Source organism: Danio aesculapii, chromosome 1 (assembly GCF_903798145.1).
Source record: "Danio aesculapii chromosome 1, fDanAes4.1, whole genome shotgun sequence".
NCBI lineage: Eukaryota > Metazoa > Chordata > Actinopteri > Cypriniformes > Danionidae > Danio > Danio aesculapii.
Window position 1 is genome coordinate 27,182,768 of NC_079435.1, and position 19,796 is coordinate 27,202,563.

Sequence of the window (19,796 nt, forward strand, 5' to 3'; positions counted from 1 at the left end):
TTGATACACTTTTAATGTTGACTACTGTATATCCAGTACAGGTGAGTGTGGGTTTACTGTGGGACAGTGTGGGCAGGACAATCCCACTGAAAAACACATGTGGGCTCCATGTGGGGTAGCCAGTGCAGGCAGCAAAAATATTTTTGTTTATTGTCCACTTTTTTTTAGACAATTTTGACACCAAAATTCCTTAAGTGTGGAAAAAATAAATAAATAAAAATTATGACTGGAGCTATTTATTTTCTTGGGAAGAGTGTGACCCCCTGAATGGTTAGTCAGGTGTTTATATGTGTTTTTTTTTTTTCTTATAATTATATATTATAATTTCTGCTTCTCTTTGTTGATGATTTTCTTCATTATTGTTTTATCTAAAGCTGTATTTATATGAAATATCTTGAGTGGAGAGTGTGGATGGAACCGGGATGGTTTGTTTACAGGGTTGCTATGGTAACGGTGAACCGCAAGAGTGTCATTACTTGAGCGTCTCGATTTTGAACAACAACGCAGCCGTCTCATCATTTAGGTGGGTAAATCCTGTCACAATATCGATGAAATGTTAAGATAACATGTTGCTCAAGTGTGTTAACAAGTTTAGTGAAGTAACGTGCAGTCAAAGAGTTAATTATTAGTAGCGAAGATTGTATCTGTTTGCTGACATTGTATCAAAACGACAGTTAGCAGCCCGGGTGTGTTTTATGATAACTGCAAAGTTACTAAAGGGCTCCATCACGCTGAAATCCTTTGTAAATGTTATGTTTGTGTATTAAAGTTGTTAAAAACGGTATTAATATCAATTTTGTTTGTATAAATGCACTTTTGGTCAAAGACGAGGGTTACACTCAACGACTGTAACAGAATTGTTTACGTTTGAATTCCACAGAGCTATCCCAGAGATGCAGAGAAGATGTACGTCACTGTGCTGACACCCCACTGGCCCAGCAACTGCTGGAAGGGCTCTGACCAGATAAAAAGGCCTTTGGGAGCATGCTGATCTGCAAAGTATAGGTAGAGTATTCAATGTTTGTTAATAACCCTCTGTAACAGGAGTAATAAAGGAATTCTGAAGGAAAAATGACTAGTCATGTACAGTAAGAACAGTAGAAACAGTTACATGTAAGTAACGTTTATTTGTCAGAATTTTCACAGATTGAAACACTTTTCATTATCCTGGAGTCTTTTTACAAACCCAGGGGCTTTGTAACAACTACAAATAATACTATACGTTTTTAACTTAATTTATAATGTTGGTCAATTTTTCCAATTTTCAAGCCTGTCAAGCACATCTCTTTCATAATCATAATATTTTTGCTTTGAGTATTAACAATTTAGAAACAGAAACAACAATTAAAAGAAAATCTAATCTCAGATTCAATAGATGTGATATACTTTATGTATTAACTACTAGTATAATTGTAAGTGTACTACTTGAAAAGTACACAAATACACAATGACATTTTTCATCTGTACTGCAAGTGAACTCTTGATTAGTATACTTTTATAATACTTTATATATTTTTTTTATAATATAATACTTGTAAATATTCAGTTTCTCTACTCTATTCTATGCTCAGAACTTGACCATTGCACTTAACCATTACAACTGCACATTAATAATAAATACACACACACACAATTCCTTGAGGTGCCAGGACACAAAGCTGCAACCTTGGAATCATAAGTCTAACTCTTTATCCACTAGGCTACGAGTAAGTACACTCTCACCAAACCACTATAGCTTTATACTGCTGTATACTGAATATACTCTATACTTTCTCACACTATTTTTTTTCTTTTTTTTTTTTTTTTTTTTTTTTTGCTGTTTCTGAAAGCAAATTAGAATGCAAAACTCTAAGTTTACCCAACTATGATGACTTCTGCTACAAAGCAACCCGGAAATGTAAAAGGGTCCATAGAACTTAAATAACATTATATTGATTTTAACATTTGTATTTCACTTGTTTTCTTTCTCAGACGCTGTAACAAAAACCAGCAAAGGAACAGCTTGTGAACTAGAAGCAACAATAAAATCATGGTTAAGAAAGCCAAGAGACAGAGATGGTGGGCGCCAAGGAAGGGCCAAAACTCAGAAGGGACTTACTTTTAATTCAATTTTTTGGAGTTAAAAAAATAGCATTTTCTTTTGTGTGTTTATTCATGTTTGATTTTGTATAAAATATAATTCTGTTTCAATATAATACAGTTGTTGATTTTTTTGTAATTAAACTCTGTAAATAAATAATTATTAACATGACCCAGTTTATTGTCAAGTGAAATTGTTCTAAATGTATTGTATAATGGTTTTCTGTATGTACAAAGTAGAACCTGTGGGCTGACTGTGGGACCCACACTGTAGGGGCACTTGTGGGGCCCTTTTGGGACAGAGCGGGTTAACCCACAGTCAGCCCACACTTTTGGGCTGTCCCAAAGGGTGCCCAGATGTGCCCCACATTTCACGCCGGTATCTGGGCCCACACTGGCGTGAAGCGTGGGGCACGTGTGGGCCCCCTTTGGGACAGCCCAAAAGTGTGGGCTGACTAAGGGCTAACCCGCTCTGATTAGTGTGGGATAGCCCACAGTCAGCCCACACTTTTGGGCTGTCCCAAAGGGGGCCCACACGTACCCCACAGTGTGGGGCCCACACGTGCCCCACATTTCACGCCGGTATCTGGGCCCACAGTGTGGGGCCCACATGGGTCCCTTATGGGCCCCAAAGTAGCATGTTTGCTGGGTAAGGAAACGCGTTGTAAAGTCACTATACAGTAAACAAGACTCGGCAAAGGCAGGGAGTGTGTGATGTTTAAATAGTGTGTGTAATCAGTCTTTGACAATCCTCAGCTGGTGCAAATGTAATCGGTCTAAATGAGGAAGCATGTGTGTTTGTAAACGGAGTGCATGTATGAAAATGTAGTCCATGAATGGCGGATTTGTAGTCCATAAGTTATTGTGAGGGTGAGTGCTTACCAGCGACCTCTGGTGGTTAGAGATCGCTGGTAATCATGACAATATATATATGTGTGTGTATATGTATGTATGTATGTATGTATGTATATTACTATTTATATATATATATATATATATATATATATATATATATATATATATATATATATATATATATATATATATATGTAACGAAATAAATATACACCATGTTAATAGTTTATTATTAAATCCTGCTTTAATGGAAGTGCAGTTCCTGCTAGTTCGCCGGTGGCGCTATTGCGCACAGAGTCTGTGTAGACTGCAGCAGAGTTAGGGAGAACTGCTGTGGGTGAGTCGGGTTTTGTGTTAGCTCCACACTAAAATATAAAAATATCATTTAAATGATTGATTGGATGCAGCTTTAAAAGTCTAGCACACTTTATATACATTTATTGATCGATAGAGTGCGTTTTCTTTTCATATTTGTTTGATTTTGATACTTTTAATCTCATCTTAATGTTTTCCCCCATGTGCTTATACAGCAAGTGCTAATGAAGTATATGTGTTTTAGATGTGGATGCTAAAGTTAAACCATGTTGATCTCACTGTTACTGCTCTGTGTGCAGGTAATTTTCTATTATATTTTGTGTTTAGGTATTAAATATGTTTATTCAGTGATATTAGTTACGCATTTTCTGTATTTTTTTATTTCTATCTTTGTTTTATATAATAATGATCTAAACTTTCAAGATAGACTGCAGCAGAGTTAGGGAGAACTGCTGTGGATGTGGATGCTAAGTTAAACCGTGTTGATCTCACTGTTACTGCTCTGTGTGCAGGGCAAAATAAAATCCTCCTCATCCGAGTCCAGTGTCTGTGTATTGCTGAAGGGTGAATGAAGTGGGTTCGGGAGTGAAGTATAAAGGTCACATATATATATATATATATACTACAAAGACATGATAATACGCGTCTATCAGTCAATTCGGTGGGCAGGGAAACCGCACTCCTACGTCATATGTTGCGGTGAGCCTCAAAATAGGAGGGATCTGGATCCTATTTTAATGTCATTTAATTTTTTATTTTTTTTATTTTAAAAGAGTGACTTATTTTCTTTATATCACTTGAGTATGACTGTGGACACTATACAGTTCTGTTTAAACAGCTTACAAAAGTTGATTTTCATCATAGGTGCTCTATAGGTATTTCTTAAGTGCGGTTGACAGAAGACATAATAGTCTTAAACATAATAGTTTTAATGACTAATTGTTAATAACAAATTTCATTTGTCTTTGTCATGATGACAGTACATAATATTTTAATAGTTATTTAGCAAAATATTCAGCTGTTTATGTCCCATTAAAAGGCTTATCTAGGCTAATTAAGTTAACTGGGAAGTTTCCTGGTTAAGGGAGGTTCATTAGGTTAGTCATTGGAAACAGTGGTTTGTTCTGTAGCTAAATGAAGGCAGCGTTTAAAAAAAAAAACTAAAACTAAATAAAAGTGCTTTTATTTCAGCCAAACTAAAAGAAATAAAACTTTCTACAGAAGAAAAAGATGGTATGGCAAATACTTTGAAAATTCCCTTGCTCTGGTAAACGTCACTTGTGAAATATTTAAAAATGAATAAAATAAATATACGAATAAAAGAAGGTGAAGAAACAACCATCTTCGTTGTCTGAACAGCTGACACATGAGATTCTGAAGGAATGTGAATATTAGTGACTAGAGACAAATTTAAACCTGAAGAATAACAGTTTCAGTTATGAAACCGGGGAAAAGCAGTTGATTTTAAATCAGCTTGAGTTACAAGTAGCCACTGACTTCCAAATCATTTTTTAAATGGATATCAATGGCTACCGGTTTCTAGCATTCTTCAAAATTTGTGTTTGACAGAAGATAAAACAATCCTATAAAGGTCTGGAACCACTTGAGAGAGAGTAAACGGCGAGCAAAATGTAATTTTCAGGTGAACCTTGCCTTTAAGGTAAAGTTAAAAGCTGGTTTAAATATACCTTTTGGGCTGATATTTGGATTCCTCTTCCAAGTATTTGCAAGTGGGAGGCCAGCAGTTGCCTCTGAGTCATGTGCTCTTGTCACTGTGTTTTCAGTCGTTCGAAGAGGCCAGAAGGATGCTACTATGTGCATCTTGTGTCTCTCTGTGAAATGAAGCGAAAATGTGAGGGTGACTCATTTTTCAGTAATCCTCAAAGGACTCCTACACTAGTAGCAGTTTCTGGGTTTGAAGTCAGTAAGCTGTTAAATTGAGATAAATGCTTCAGAACAGCCGTAACCAAAAAAAGTTATATCATCTGAGACTCAAGTCTTCCAACTATTGTACTTTTTGAAATACAGGATTAAGGTCAGAGAAACAGGCTGTTTTTTTTCTTTCTTCATATCCTAAGCCGTATAAGACTCTGTCTTTAACCTCTTAAGAGTCACCCACATCTTTGAATGTCAATCTGAAAGTTTGAAATTAAAATGTTGAAATTAAGTGACTCTGCCGATTATGCATAAAGTTAATTCATATCAAAAAAGTTTAAGTTTTAAAAAGTATATAAGTTTGAGTTGTTATTTGCTAAATATGTTATATTATAATAAATATGCTTACGACATAAATATTTTTCACATTATTTCAGAATTGGAAATTCCAATAAAAACTTCAAAACCATGTCCATCCATTTTTTATAGCTGAAGTCACAAAAAAATTAGGTTTCTATTTGTGTTGGGTGTCATACCTAAATAAATAAATAAAATTAATGAATAAATAAATACATAAATAGTATTGTTCTCTTAAAAAACTGTCAATTTATGTCACAATACCAGTTTTACCACAAAACAGACCTCCGAACACACCATGTGGGACTTTATGACAGACCTTTAAAGACATCAAGATTGGTCAAGGACAAAAAAAAAAAGTATTTTTTTTTTATTGGATGATTTTTAATGTTAAGCTCAGATATCAATGGAAAAAAATAAAAAACAAATATATTTAGGAAAGATACTTTACCTCTAATTCTTATAATAAAACACTGACTGTTATTAATAAAAAACTATTAAATTGGTAATCATTCAATTAAAAATAAATAGTTTCTAACACATTAGATATATCTTAGGGCAGTTTTCAAAAATAAATCTATATAAAACTACTTTTGAAGATAATATTAGTCTTCAGAGCACCAAGAAACAGGCATATCTACGGTTTAAAGGTTTTTAATTCAAATTTGCTCACCAAGACTGCCCCAAAACACAATAAAGACAAAAATATTGCTTAATACAGGTATAAAAAATAATAATAATAAAAAAAGATTTAGAAATGTAATTTATTTCTACAATAGCAAAGCTGATGCATCAGCAGTCATTACTCAGCATCACATTGTCCATCAGAAATCAGTCTATGCTGATGTGGTACAAAATAATAATAATAATAATAGTAATAATAATAATAAAAACAATAATATTATTAATAATAACAACATTAATAACTTTTATTATTATCATTATCATCATAAATGTTAAACAGTTGTGTGGCTTAATATTTGTGTGAAACCGATTATTTTTATGACAGTCTGATAATTAAAGTTGAAAAGGGCAGCATTCATTTTTAACAGAATTCATGTTACAAATGTGTTTTATTATATAAATAAATCCTTAATGAACACAAACAGTAGTGTAGTTTTCAGATAATAGGGCAAGAAGTTTAATCATGGTTTGGCTCTGCCCTCTAGTGGTAGTAAATTGATATTCTAACAAATAAGTAAAACTAATACTAAAAAATTAAATTAAATTAAAAAGGGGTGACGCAGTAAGTAGTGCTGTAGCCTCACAGCAAGAAGGTCGCTGGTTCGAGCCTCGGCTGGGTCAGTTGGCGTTTCTGTGTGGAGTTTGCATGTTCTCCCTGAGTTTGCGTGGGCTTCCTCCGGATGCTCCGGTTTCCCCCACAAGTCCAAAGACATGCGGTACAGGTGAATTGGGTAGGCTAAATTATCCCTAGTGAATAAGTGTGTGTGGATGTTTCCCAGAAATGGGTTGCGGCAAGGGCATCCGTGCATAAAAACATGCTGGATAAATTGCTGGTTCATTCCGCTGTGGCAACCCCGGATTAATAAAGGGACTAAGCCGACAAGAAAATGAATGAAAAAAAATAAAAAAGTTAACACTTTAAAATGAGGTTTCACTAGATAATGTATTTACTAACATGAAGAAATAATAGACACACTAAACAATACATTTATCACTGTATTTATACAGGGAATGAACCAATGTTTTGCTTTTATCAGCCTCATTGAGACAAAATCTCAGTAACAATTTACTTTAACTACCAATTTTTCACAGTAGAATATTAGCAGCCTATTACTAAGATACTGGCTTTTATTTGTACTTTAAAGTACATTTTCTGCATGATCTTACATCCCAGATCCCACCCAATACCTAAACCAATAACTATTAATGAGCATTAAAGTATGAGGATGAGGCTAAATGTATAGTTAAAGATTTATTAATAGCAGGAATTGCACCTTAAAGGTGCAACCAAAATCTTTTACAATTGATATTACAAGAGGTGTTAACTAGCACAACTTTGGATTTTAATAATGCATTAGCAAATGAACAAGAACTATGAATAATAAGAGCTGTACAAATATTGGTCCTCCTTAGTTCATGTTATCAATTACATTGACTAATGGATCCTTATTATAAAGTGATAAAAAAAATATATATAAATAAAATTAAAACACAAACATCTCACATATAATTACAAATGTTTTATTTATGATTGAATGGTATATAATGGTATACATCCCCTTAGTTTTTTTTAATAATCTTCACCCATACTCCTAAACTCTCAATGTGGATTACGCAACATACTACCAACCTGCCATTCTTAAACTTTTTACAATCCTTATGAAACATTGCAGTGTGTAACCGCTGTCAGGCTAAACACAGATTTCTGTGCATAACTCCAAAGTACGCCGCTTTTTACATGCCACCTTAAAATAATAACCCTCACTTAAGTCACTTCTTGACTCACTCAATTAACAAGCAGCAGGAATTTTCTGAGCAGCCTTAAAATAAAAAACTGATCTGATCAATGCACTTACACACACACACACACACACACACACACACACAAGCTAAAACCACAAAATAAATCAAGAAGAGCAACCATCTTCAAAAACTAAAGAATGAAAAAAATAAATAAATAAATGAAAAAAAAGAAAAAAAAAAATTCTGGCTTCTTATAATTTGGCATCACCCTTGAATCCAGCAGAATAAAAAATCCATACAAAATATCCGAGCAAGATCTGAATCTAGAAGTCAAATTCAATCATTTCCGAGCGAAGGTGAGAACAGAGAAACAGACGTAGCTCACATGAGTGTTCTGTCATGCACTGGGGAAACAAGCGAAGGTACGGTGAGGACAAAACAAATCGCGGCACGACTTAAAAACCAGCTCTGTCACTTCTTATGTTTCCAGAGGTAGAGTTCTGCTGTCAAACTTGTTTACAACAGTGTGATTGTTTTTCCAGATTTATCAACCAAACAGCCTGAAGTAGTGGATTTCAGGGGAAAACGCTTCAATATTTGCATTATTCTCCAAGGAGGTATGGTATATATTCAATTACAACATGTTTATCCAAACTGAAACTTTATTCTTGTCCTTCTAAAAGCTATAGCGGTTCACCTGAAAGAGTCTTAAACACCCTTGACAGCCATTTCTCATTGTCATAAATAAATAAGAAGAAAAAATTGCATTTGTCATCTGTGGCGCGGTATCCCAGAGTAGGCAAGTGTGAATGTGAGCTTTTGGACTGTTCGTTTGTGTATTTGTTATTTGGTATGAATGTGTTTTAGTGCATGTTTGGGTGGCCTTTTGTTGCCAGGCAATGATCAGGTGTTTGTTTGTGTGTGTGTGTGTGCATGAGCACTAGTCCACTCCAAGGGCTTTGAGCTGCCTCTCGATATCCTCATCTGAGATCCCATCTGCCTTGGCCGTGGCGGCGCTTGGGGTTTTTCGCGCAGCTGAAGGAGCATGAGCCATCTGTAGAAGGACACAAAATACCAGAAAGCCATTATATGGATAAAAAATTATGATGTGATGGATAGTGTTGGGCAATCAAAGACTCAACATTCATGCCACGGGTATGAATAACTAGATTTTTTTTCTCTAGAGATGTTCTCTGAAATATGTGTGAAATGTTAAATGTGTTTTTTTTAATAAAGCCCAGTTTGAATTAATAACTCAAATATTTATTTTGCTTCATTGCAGGATGTTTTTGTTTAAATAATGTTTTTAACTAGTGATTCAGTGACAAATTTAAAATGGCTATTTTTCGCCACCTATTGGCCTGTTATTTATGCAGTCTTAATTGAACCCAGTATTTGTGTGATATGTTTGAGATATGAATGTTTGTTAAAAAAAACTGTCAAACTAGGGCTCCACAATAATTAAATTTCAGTATTGACATGCTTATCCGTATATTAATTTTTATTATATTATATTGACAATTAATTCATTTTAACACAATGCATCTGTTTGTTTTCAAAATACCATAACAAAAATATTTTTCACACATATAGTACAAAAAAACAAAACAAAAAAAACACTTACATTTCTATGCAAAAATGCAAAACTTCTTATATTATTATTATTATATTTTAACAATAATAATTGTAATGATGCACTACATCCAATGTAGTGTAGGCCTCTGTGAAAGTTTTTTCATAGAGCAGTTGAGGTTGTAATAGAGCAGTTTACCTCAACATTCATGAACAGGAGACTACAGTAAACATGTTTACCCTAAATATTTGCAGCATGAGCTCTTAAGCAAAAGTGCTGAACATAAGGTTATGTTTGGAAAGAGTGAGGAAAGAGAGCTGACATTGTGAAGAACATCCTTTTATCCTTTTTATCCTTATATGGGGTGTTTTATGCAGTCAAGTCAAGGGTAAATGTATGCAGATTTACAAACCAGCCAAATTATTACCCATTATAATATTGTGAAAGGGGATTTTATAGTTTATATACATACATTTTAAACTATACAGCACTTTTAAATATGCACAGCTTTAAATATGCCCTTAGGAAACCTAAAAGTAATGTCACAGACTGTGCTGTATCATACACCTGCTGCAATAAGGTGCAAGACATATTGGGCACGATTTGTTGCTATTCTCAGACCAGCGCAACCCTAATTTTCTCGATCTGCGCCACATTGTTTAACTAACAAATACATTTGCAGCGCTTTGTGCACTCATGGGTGTTCCGGTCCAAAAAAGAGGTGTGTTAAGGCCAAGCGGCAACCTCCCGCTCTCCCTCAGGAAGCCAATACGAAGTAACTAAAACTGCAATTCATTGAAATTTCGCTAGTCCTGGCTCCATATAGAGCAAATTTCTATTGAGCCCACTGTTAAAATGGCCAACTTTACAGTAGAAAAAAAAGGTGTTTACAGCCTGGTACAGAGAATGATTTTGGTTCATATAGCTAATATTACCCTTCATGACAACTGTTAGAGGCGTGGATTTTTTTTATAACTCATCTGTTCCCTTTATATTACGTTTTATTAAGTCTGCATAAATAATGGCGTGGCCATTTGAGTGACAGCTAGGTCGCCGTTAGGCCGGTGAACTCGGCATACACATCATATTTTTGTTTTATGTGGCTTTACACAGTCAGTTGCCTTTTGGAATTATTTCTTACAATTATCAGATGATATGGCATGCCGTGTTGACTTCATTGTGCTCACAACCATTCACGTGGCCTCCATTTCCCAGGTGCGTGAAATTATATACTTATACCATCTCTATAAATTTATTTGCTTTATTTAAGATCATTTATCATTCATATTTTTCTTTAGAACAGATTGAATAGCTGTAGGCTTTAGAACAGTCATCTGGAATGTTGTTATACAGTGTTATGCCTGGATTTCATAAATAGCCTTGCATTTACTAACACAGACTGTATTTTAAGTGTTTGGAAGTAAATCGCGTTTTCCTCCTGTTGAAAAATGTCATAAGAACAATGCTTAGTGGCTCAGTGTATTACAACAGTGTTTTTAAAAATCTAAACACTTTATTGTTATAGTATACAACCAAGCACGTGTGGTCAGAACACTAACGAGTTGCAGGTAATGAAGTATTAAGTGTTTTTCCCATAGAAAAGCCTGTCTAAGCAAAATGCCAGCAGGTGTTTGTAGCTCCACTGGCGCTCCGCCTCTTTGCCCTTGTTTGGTATCCCCCAGTCGGTGCGATGACACGTAAACAAAATGGCGACAGTTGGCCACGCCTACTAGTATCTTCTTTTGGGTTCTTCAGAAGACTATGGGTGACGTCACGGATACCACGTTCATATATTTTACTGTCTATGGTTAAGGCGCATTGTTGGTGCATTGCTATTTTGAGGAACTAAAATAGACTGTGCAATTGACCAGCTTAAAGCAGGTCTAAAGTCCAGCACAGAGCGTGTTAGTAGTGTGTCTTAAACGAAAACACATTGCTTAATACACACAGGATGTACAGCAATACACAAATTTCTTTACAAATGAAAAAGAATAAAATACTTAAAACATTACAAAAATTATTATTTTCTTCATAAATATAAAAGCCATCCAACCATGCCTCATTTTGGTGGCCTTTTTCAGTTTATTCATGACAATTTGCTTTTGTGTAATGTTATTATTAGCAGTATTATTTATCATATGCATATTTATATTTGTTTTATAAAAACAAGTTTAGATTTGTCCACCTGTTTTGGAGTCATATGCATCACTATATGGACATAAGAATTGGACGTGTTTGGATATTTTGACCAGACTTATGGTCACAAAGCTTATTTTTCTGTCTTTGACATAGCAAAAGTGGATTCGGACACACCCTTAATGCTTTTGCGCCATGCGCTTTAGACTTTTCACCTAGATCGTTAAAATAGAGCCCACTATGTCTAATAACCGAAATAAATAAATATATAAATAGGCACACTCATATTCAGGACACAGATTCTAAATCCAAAAATCTTTGCAAAAACTTCCATAATAATCACTTAAGCTGTGAAATGCATCTCGTCCTACCATCATCCTGAATCTGTCATGTGTCAAGTTCTTTACTGCATCTCCATAACCGTAATGGATAAATGCTTTGAAATACTATTGTGATGTATATTCAATATATTGTGCAGCTCTAATGGACACAAATGGATTTCAACACTAATGCACTGCAGTGATAAACCTGTTTACAGAATCTGGTGCCTCAACCTGACTAACGTCCATATAACCTTTCACTTCTTACCTTTCCTGAGATCTCAATTCCAATTTCATCCAACACCTGGTTCACAATGTCCTGAGATTCTTCCTCATCTCCAGAATCCTCAAAGATCTCATCCAGGGTGTCATTCACTGTAAATAGAGATGGGGGAAATCATGATTTGTATACAATTGCTGAAATTTCAGTACAGATGTATGACATGATCCTTCATAAATCATTCGCACAATCGAATGAACAAACTAACTGATTAATGACCACAATAGTGAAACTTTTTCTACACACAAATAAATACCCCGAGATTGCAAGTAAACAATGTTTATAAGACTTCAAATAAAATCGATTTATTTCCTTGTGGTGATGCCAAAACTTGGCATAATCCATTTTTGTGCGTGTAAACATTCATTCTACATTATTTCTGAATAAAAGTGTTAATAAATAAATCATGCTGACTAATCTTTCAAACAACATTGTATCCTATCATTCTATTTTTTGGAGCAATAACATTAGTGTACACTCATTTACTGTTCCCTCCTATTTCTTTTAAACACAATAAGCAATTTTTGTTTGCTTCTTTGTTCGTTTATTGCCAAATCAGCATCTTTTCAAGAAAAGATCAATATAGATAAAAACATTACATGATAATCACCACAAAAAGCTATTAGTTATAGCATAGTCAGTCTGGTTGTGCAAAATAACTTGTTTTTCAAAACCCACTTATAAAAAAAAATACCCACAGCAATACATAAATAAAAACATGTCTTACTCATCTCCTCTGTCATGTCCATCTTTGCGGTTTCTTTCTGAAAGTTCTGCAGGGTCTGCATGGTCTTCTTTGGATCCATCTTTTTGTTAACAGCTTGCATTGTCTGAAAGTTGTTTTGAGAGAGGCAGACACACAAACAACTGAGTCACTGTTTGATTCATGACCATTCTAAAACGTGCACTTTAGGCTCCTCATGCAATTATGCGAAGAATGATGGCTGTGTATCAGCATGGCATTAAACTGTACACCATTTATAGCATTTATAGAACAACATATAGGTCAAATTTAGTAGAAATACTAATAAAACTTAAATAATTTGCCTACATGGCTAATAGAGTTATAAAAAACATAATAAGAATAATAATAACAACTGCAAGATGTACAAAGCCAATTTGCAGCTCTAGATGGAAGCAAATTAGCACTTTATAGTCATGAGTACCCATAGGAATTTATAATGGGTTTTTAGAATAGAGGTTTTCCATTTAGAGAAAAATTACTTCAAGACCCTTTCATTTGACTGAGAATTTGGCTAATAATTCTGACTTCAACTGTATGTGTAAATATATATTTATTTAATTTGTATTTATTATTAATGTTATTTCAGTAACAATATTGAACATGCAAATGTTTACATCATTTATATGCACTACACTTTGAAAAGATTTTCTGTCTTTTAGCATATATATTATATTATACTTACTTTTACCAGCAAAGTGGTTCTAATTGGATTTGCATTGTAAATAAAAGTTAAAACTTTATTATTTTTTATTTCATGTATTAGGTTTTTAGTTACTATGCTCTCAAAATAATTCAGCATAAATCTGCAGATTTTGTATGAAATTCTGTGCAGAAATAACAAAAAATGTCCACAGATTCTGTCTGGCCCTTATGAGTTAGAGGGATAGTTCACCAACAAAAAAAAAAAAAAGATATTCTGAAGAAGGGGTGGGTGATCAGGCAAAAATATATACATTTTTCCCGAGAAAATCCTCTTTCATTATTTTTTCCCAATTCTTTGCGATGTTTCTCAGATACAGTAGGTACATTTAATGGCATCATTTACAAATTGAATGAACAGATAAAAATAAAGGTTTTGCTGTTTTATTAATATTAAAGAGATAGTTGACACAAATATTTTTAATATTTTTCAAATCCGAAATATTTAAATGTCATTGTTTACACGCTCTCAAAACATGTTAAACCTAAGTGAGTTTCTTTCTTCTGTTAAAAGTAGTATATAATGCGAGTAGATAAAAAGCTGCTGGTCCCCACTAACTTCAATAGTACTTTTCCTACTATTAACAGCCAGCAACTCTTTGGTCACCCATGTTATTCAACAGATGTTTTTTGGGGTTCAGTACAAAACCAAAATAAATACAGATTTGGGATGAAATTCGGAATGCTTAGAGTATTAGTCTAGTGTTACTTTAATACCCATACACATTGTCACATTTCAGTTTACACAAAAACAACTGTTTGATTATATGTAAATCTTTGACAATTTTAACACGATTAGATGTGAAACATAACCTAGTCCTGTAATAAAGCACTTTTTTACAGGCTTTGTAGTGTGCACGTCAATATTGCACTCTTCAGGTGTATGCGCTCAAAAAAAAAAAAAAAAAAAAGTGTAGAACAGCATACAACTCAAATTTCAATGGCAAAATTTCAATGCACATGCAACTAACACACTTTTGTTATTTTGAATAATTGCAGCATCTCATGTGTGTGAATAGATTTAGTACTGCACAGTATATTAAGACAGTGGCACCAGAATTACAACTGATACAATGTCTGATGTAGTACTACACTATCTCTTCAAATGAAAATCCTTACAATGTGAAGACATTTCAACTGATCACAATTAGGGCTGCACAATAGAAAGTGTCAGCATCAATATCGCAATGTTTGCATCCACAATAGTCATATAGCTATGCTTACTTTATTTGTTGGGATTAATAGTTGAGCAGGAGCCGCTATTTAGAACACATAAGATTTGTAGAGTCACTGCAGTGTTTAACTATAATAGAGTGAACAGTTCATCAACAGATCATTTTTCATGTGTTTTTAAGGCCTGAGACGTTGTAAGCGTTCAGGCATAAGCAATTGTACCATTTGTATCTTAAATGAAGATATATGATATTGAACTATTTTTTACAATGAAGACTACACAGTGTTTACATTTTATTATTTAATTTCTGAATAGTGTTAGATAAGCATAGAGCACTGTATATTTAACTTGTATCTATGTTCTATTGTATTGATTTATGCTTTTACTTTATTTTATATTAGGCATTGTTAACTTCCATGCAGAATCATCCCAATCAGTCTAACTTAATGAATTCTTTCCAAATAGAACTATTCAAGCTGTCTGGTGAAATTGCATTAATATCCCAATATATACTAGAAGAAAAACAAAATATTGCAACGTCATATATTTTTCCAATATCATACAGTATTAGCCATGGTCAAACATTGTTAAATCAAACATTGCTATTCGGACTTTGTTGTTGTTGTTTTTTTTTTTGTATGTTTTTTTTGTCTTAACGTGAACGTCAATGGCTACAATTAAAAAAAAAAAAAAAAAAAAAACATTAAAAACTGAGTAAATATTAATTTTTGGGTGAACTAAGCATTAAATCACTGTCAGAACTGCCAAGAAAGAACCAAAATTAAATTAGTGGGAACAAACTTTTTTTTTTATTAAAGTTAATTTAAAGACAAAAGGGTCTTACTTTTGTTGTTGTGGCCATAGCACCAGCCATCTTCATCTGGGAGTTCATAAGTTTGGTTTGTGTGGACATGGAGGTGACCTTCGAGCTGACTGCATATGTGCGTGTCTTCTGTTTCCTCACTTGCACAAGCTGTTTGGCTAAAACTTTGCAGGCGTCTCTGTTCCCTGTCTTTGCCATTTTCTTGATTTCCATCTCCTGTGAAAAGTAAAAAAACGTAGGAAACATTTAGGGATTCATTTAATGGCATTATAAAGACATGACAGTTCTCAGATCAGATTTATGCTGAAAAAATACCTGTTTACATTGAGGATATAAATTATACCAGTAATAATATATAGTTGTAAAAATATTTTACTACATTTAAAAGAATACCAGACTTCATGCTATGCCTATAAAGATAATGGCACATAAAATAATATAGTTGGAATCAATTTTTCAGGCAACAGAAAAAGAGAAAACACTGACAGTCAATCAGAATCCAGCATGCTTAAAAAAGCCAGACCAACAAGAGCATCAGTCTACAATACTACAGCAATCAAACAGAAAAATACTGTCCACTTGTGTGGAGATATAGTTACCTACACAGTTAATGATCTGAATGTGTGTTAAAATATAAGATTGCTAGCAGGATTTAATAATAAAAAAGCTTCCCAAATTGACTAAATTTGTGGTGACTTTTCTAAACTTAATTTTAACAAAATTTGCAGCATTTCCTGTGAAAATATACCACAGAGAATACATATAGATGTATTTTTATTTTACTTTTCTGACCTCAAATAACATAAGTGCTGTACACAAAAATAAAAAAGTTTTCAGAAATGACAGAAAAAGCAAATAAACAAAACTTTTGAAATAAATTGTGAACTACTACACTACCTGGAACAACAAATAATTGTTGTTTTAGGAACAACATAATAACTTGACTTTTAGTTGATCATTTGGTAGAAGTGGCTTAAGGGCAAAGGCCTCTAGATTATGCTTATTTTACAAAAATAAAATATGATCATGCCTTGATTTTTTATTATTTTATTAGGAGAGTAAGGTCTGACTTTGCTTAGACAAAACTCATGTCATTTAACAAAAATAAAGTACAGTATAGAATATAAAGTCATGGTGCAGGGGAAAAATGATTTATATTGTGATGACTCCCATGAGCTTGGATGACTGCATCCAAACAACTCTGCAATGACTCAATTACAGTACTTTTTATAAAGTCATCTGGAATGGAAAAGCAAGCATTCTTGCAGGACTCCCAGAGATCATCAAGATTCTTTGGACTCATCATCAATGCCTCCTCCTCCATCTAACCCCAGACATGCTCAATAATGTTCATGCCTGGTGACTTGGCTGGCCAATCTATGTGGCACCTTGACATTCTTTGCTTTCAGGAACTTTGATGTGGAGGTTGAAGTATGAGGAGCGCTATCCTGCTGAAGAATTTACCCTCTCCTGTGGTTTGGAATGTAATGGGGCAGCACAAATGTCTTGATACCTCAGACTGTTGATGTTGCCATCCACTCTGCAGATCACTTGAATGCCAACATACTGAATGTAACACCTAACCATGATTTTTCCTTCACCAAACTTGACTGACTTCTATGGGAATCTTGGGTTCATGGGGGTTCCAACAGGTCTTCTGCATTTGTGATGATTGGGATGCAGTTCAACAGATGATTCTAAAAAAAATCTACCTTCTGCCACTTTTCCAAACGATTAACTAGAAGTATTTGTACTCTTACAACTGGAATCAATGACAAGACTTTCGTCAGGTAGTGTACTGTATATGTGACACGAGTTAGTGACAGTGCTTGTGATTTGTGTAAAAAAGACAAGTGAAAACAGATAGTAGATTTAGAGTAATAAAATACAACTGTAAAAATGCTACAGTAAAAAAAAATACTGTAAATTTTGTCAACTGTAAATTACTATATAAACAAGAAAAAAAATTATGAAATAGTTGGCAATTAAAGTACTCAGCATTCATTAAGATCTGAAAAGATATTATATGATTAATACATGAATGATAGGTTAATAAATATTGATATTCGATCCTATTGTAAAATTATTGTTTGGTACACATTTTGTTTTAGGACAACTTCAAATATTGACCAAGTACTCCAATTTGCTGACAGATTTAATTCACATATGATTTTTTATAGAAATAATTTCCTTTATAAGACCCATACCTGATATCAAAATTAAGAAACAAAATTATTTGTAAAAAATAATATTAATGTGTAAATAAACATGCTTATCGTTACATTTGACATTTTAGTTAATTTTGAAAGCAGCATTTTGTTTAATCTGTTAGCCTGATTTTATGATTATGGTACCACTTATGTATAAGTTTTACAAAGAACTCAATCATGTGGCTTTATATTTGACTACTTTTTATATTTGGTATTTGTACTTTCAAAAGTTATAAGCAGTCTTTGCTGGTTCAAATAGATAGTGTTATGGGTAAATAAACATTACTACACAAAATAAGTCAAATAAAACCTACACAAATAGCCAAAACGCTGTAAAAGCAGATTACATACATGCATTTCTGGCAACCACAGCAGATGTTTTTAACCAAAAACTTAATGCAAGGTATTATTCCCCACCGACATTATCATATTTATATGAACACTGGTTTTAAAACAAAGGGTAGGTATAAATAAAAGTTTTAACATTCCACCAGCTATTGGCTGGCACAAACAATCCTTAAATCAACTTGAAACTGGATCATGTGCTGTTAGTTATAATAAACTATCCACACACTAAGACTCTCTGTGACATAAATGTCATAACCTCGTGATCTCATACACCTCAGTAAATGAGGAACATTTGGCATGATCATATAGACGTCACGTTGATGGGTGGGGAATCTCACCAGTTGCTTTTCCTGTTTTTCCAGTGCTGTCCGGTCTCTGGCAATCTGTCTCTGCGTTCCTCGCAGCTCTTTGTTTTGTTCTTTAATGACATCTGTAGAATGAAGGAGAAATAGTTATCGATCGCCATATACATTAATAATGCTGAAATGTCAGTTATAACAAATGGAGGTGTGGGAACTACTTTCATAGCAAGGTTCATAGGAACGATTAACGTAAAGGCCCAGTGGTTTCTTTTAAGAACTACTAGATTAGTTTGTTATTTTAAACCGATGCGCTTAAGTATTATTTGTAATACACAAGTGAGAGAAGTCACATTTAAAATGTTTACGTTATGGCAGCATTTCAAAAACACATTTTAGGACAAGCTACACCCCAAATCGTATTTAAAGTGTTAAATAAAACGACAAAAATTGCTAACGCAGTCGTTGATTGACGTGAGAGCGTTGCTTGGGCGGCTTTGACAAACAAACAAAGCAGCGGCAAGAAACTTACCGTCTACGGTCTTTTTCTTGAATAACGATGTCATAACTGCAACAAACTCCGCCGACCACGAAACTAATAAGAAAAGTAAGTATATATCAATGACTAATATCAAGTGAGAGTCGCCTATCAAAATATCATGACTATTTCCTGGTTCCTGGCAAGAAGGCGGTGAACTTCTGCTCTTCTGCATCGGTTATTCATTTTAATTGGCTAACATTGACGTGACGTTGCATTGAAGCCATCCAGTCGCAACATCATACAGACTAGCACAGCCCACAGATGTGTGCCGCAAAAACAAAGGTCTCTCTGTCGTTCTCGTAACCAAAAACTACAATAAGAATATGTAAAAATAAGATTATATATATATTTAGAAATTATTCAAAATATTTAGACATTATTCAATTACAAAAAATACATCATAAAATAAAAAATAATAATAAATAAATACAGGAGAAACTAATATTTCTACAAATTTCTATGAAAACAAAAAATAAACTGTCCTTTAATAAAGTATGCATACGTATCCATATGCAAAGTATTAATGTTATAATAATAAACATATTGTACCATTCTATAAAACACTACATAATAATACTATAAAAATAAATATGTCTAATTGTCAAATTCCAGATTCGATGGCTTCTAATAGACTGAAAACCCCTGCTGTAGTACATTTGAATAGATTTATTCATATTCATTACGACAAAAGTCAGCCAATCGTAGCGCATAGATTTGACGCATGCTCCTGTGGAAAGTCA

General features: G+C 33.7%; 1 protein-coding gene and 1 long non-coding RNA gene across 2 annotated transcripts; one reads left to right on the forward strand and one right to left on the reverse strand.

The window, feature by feature from the left end:
- The first annotated feature begins 416 nt into the window (after window positions 1-416).
- On the forward strand, window positions 417-2,192 carry LOC130242209 (uncharacterized). Its single transcript, XR_008838948.1, has 3 exons — window positions 417-523; window positions 881-1,005; window positions 1,972-2,192. It is a non-coding gene; the product is annotated as an uncharacterized LOC130242209 (long non-coding RNA).
- A 5,478-nt stretch (window positions 2,193-7,670) lies between these two features.
- chmp2bb (charged multivesicular body protein 2Bb) lies at window positions 7,671-19,209 on the reverse strand. Its single transcript, XM_056458213.1, has 6 exons — window positions 19,048-19,209; window positions 18,555-18,646; window positions 15,680-15,874; window positions 12,945-13,047; window positions 12,206-12,312; window positions 7,671-8,962 (listed from the first exon to the last, which is right to left on the reverse strand). The coding sequence occupies exons 1-6, from the start codon at window positions 19,079-19,081 to the stop codon at window positions 8,849-8,851; spliced, it is 645 nt and encodes a 214-aa protein (XP_056314188.1). The 5' UTR covers window positions 19,082-19,209; the 3' UTR covers window positions 7,671-8,848.
- Between the last annotated feature and the right edge of the window lie 587 nt (window positions 19,210-19,796).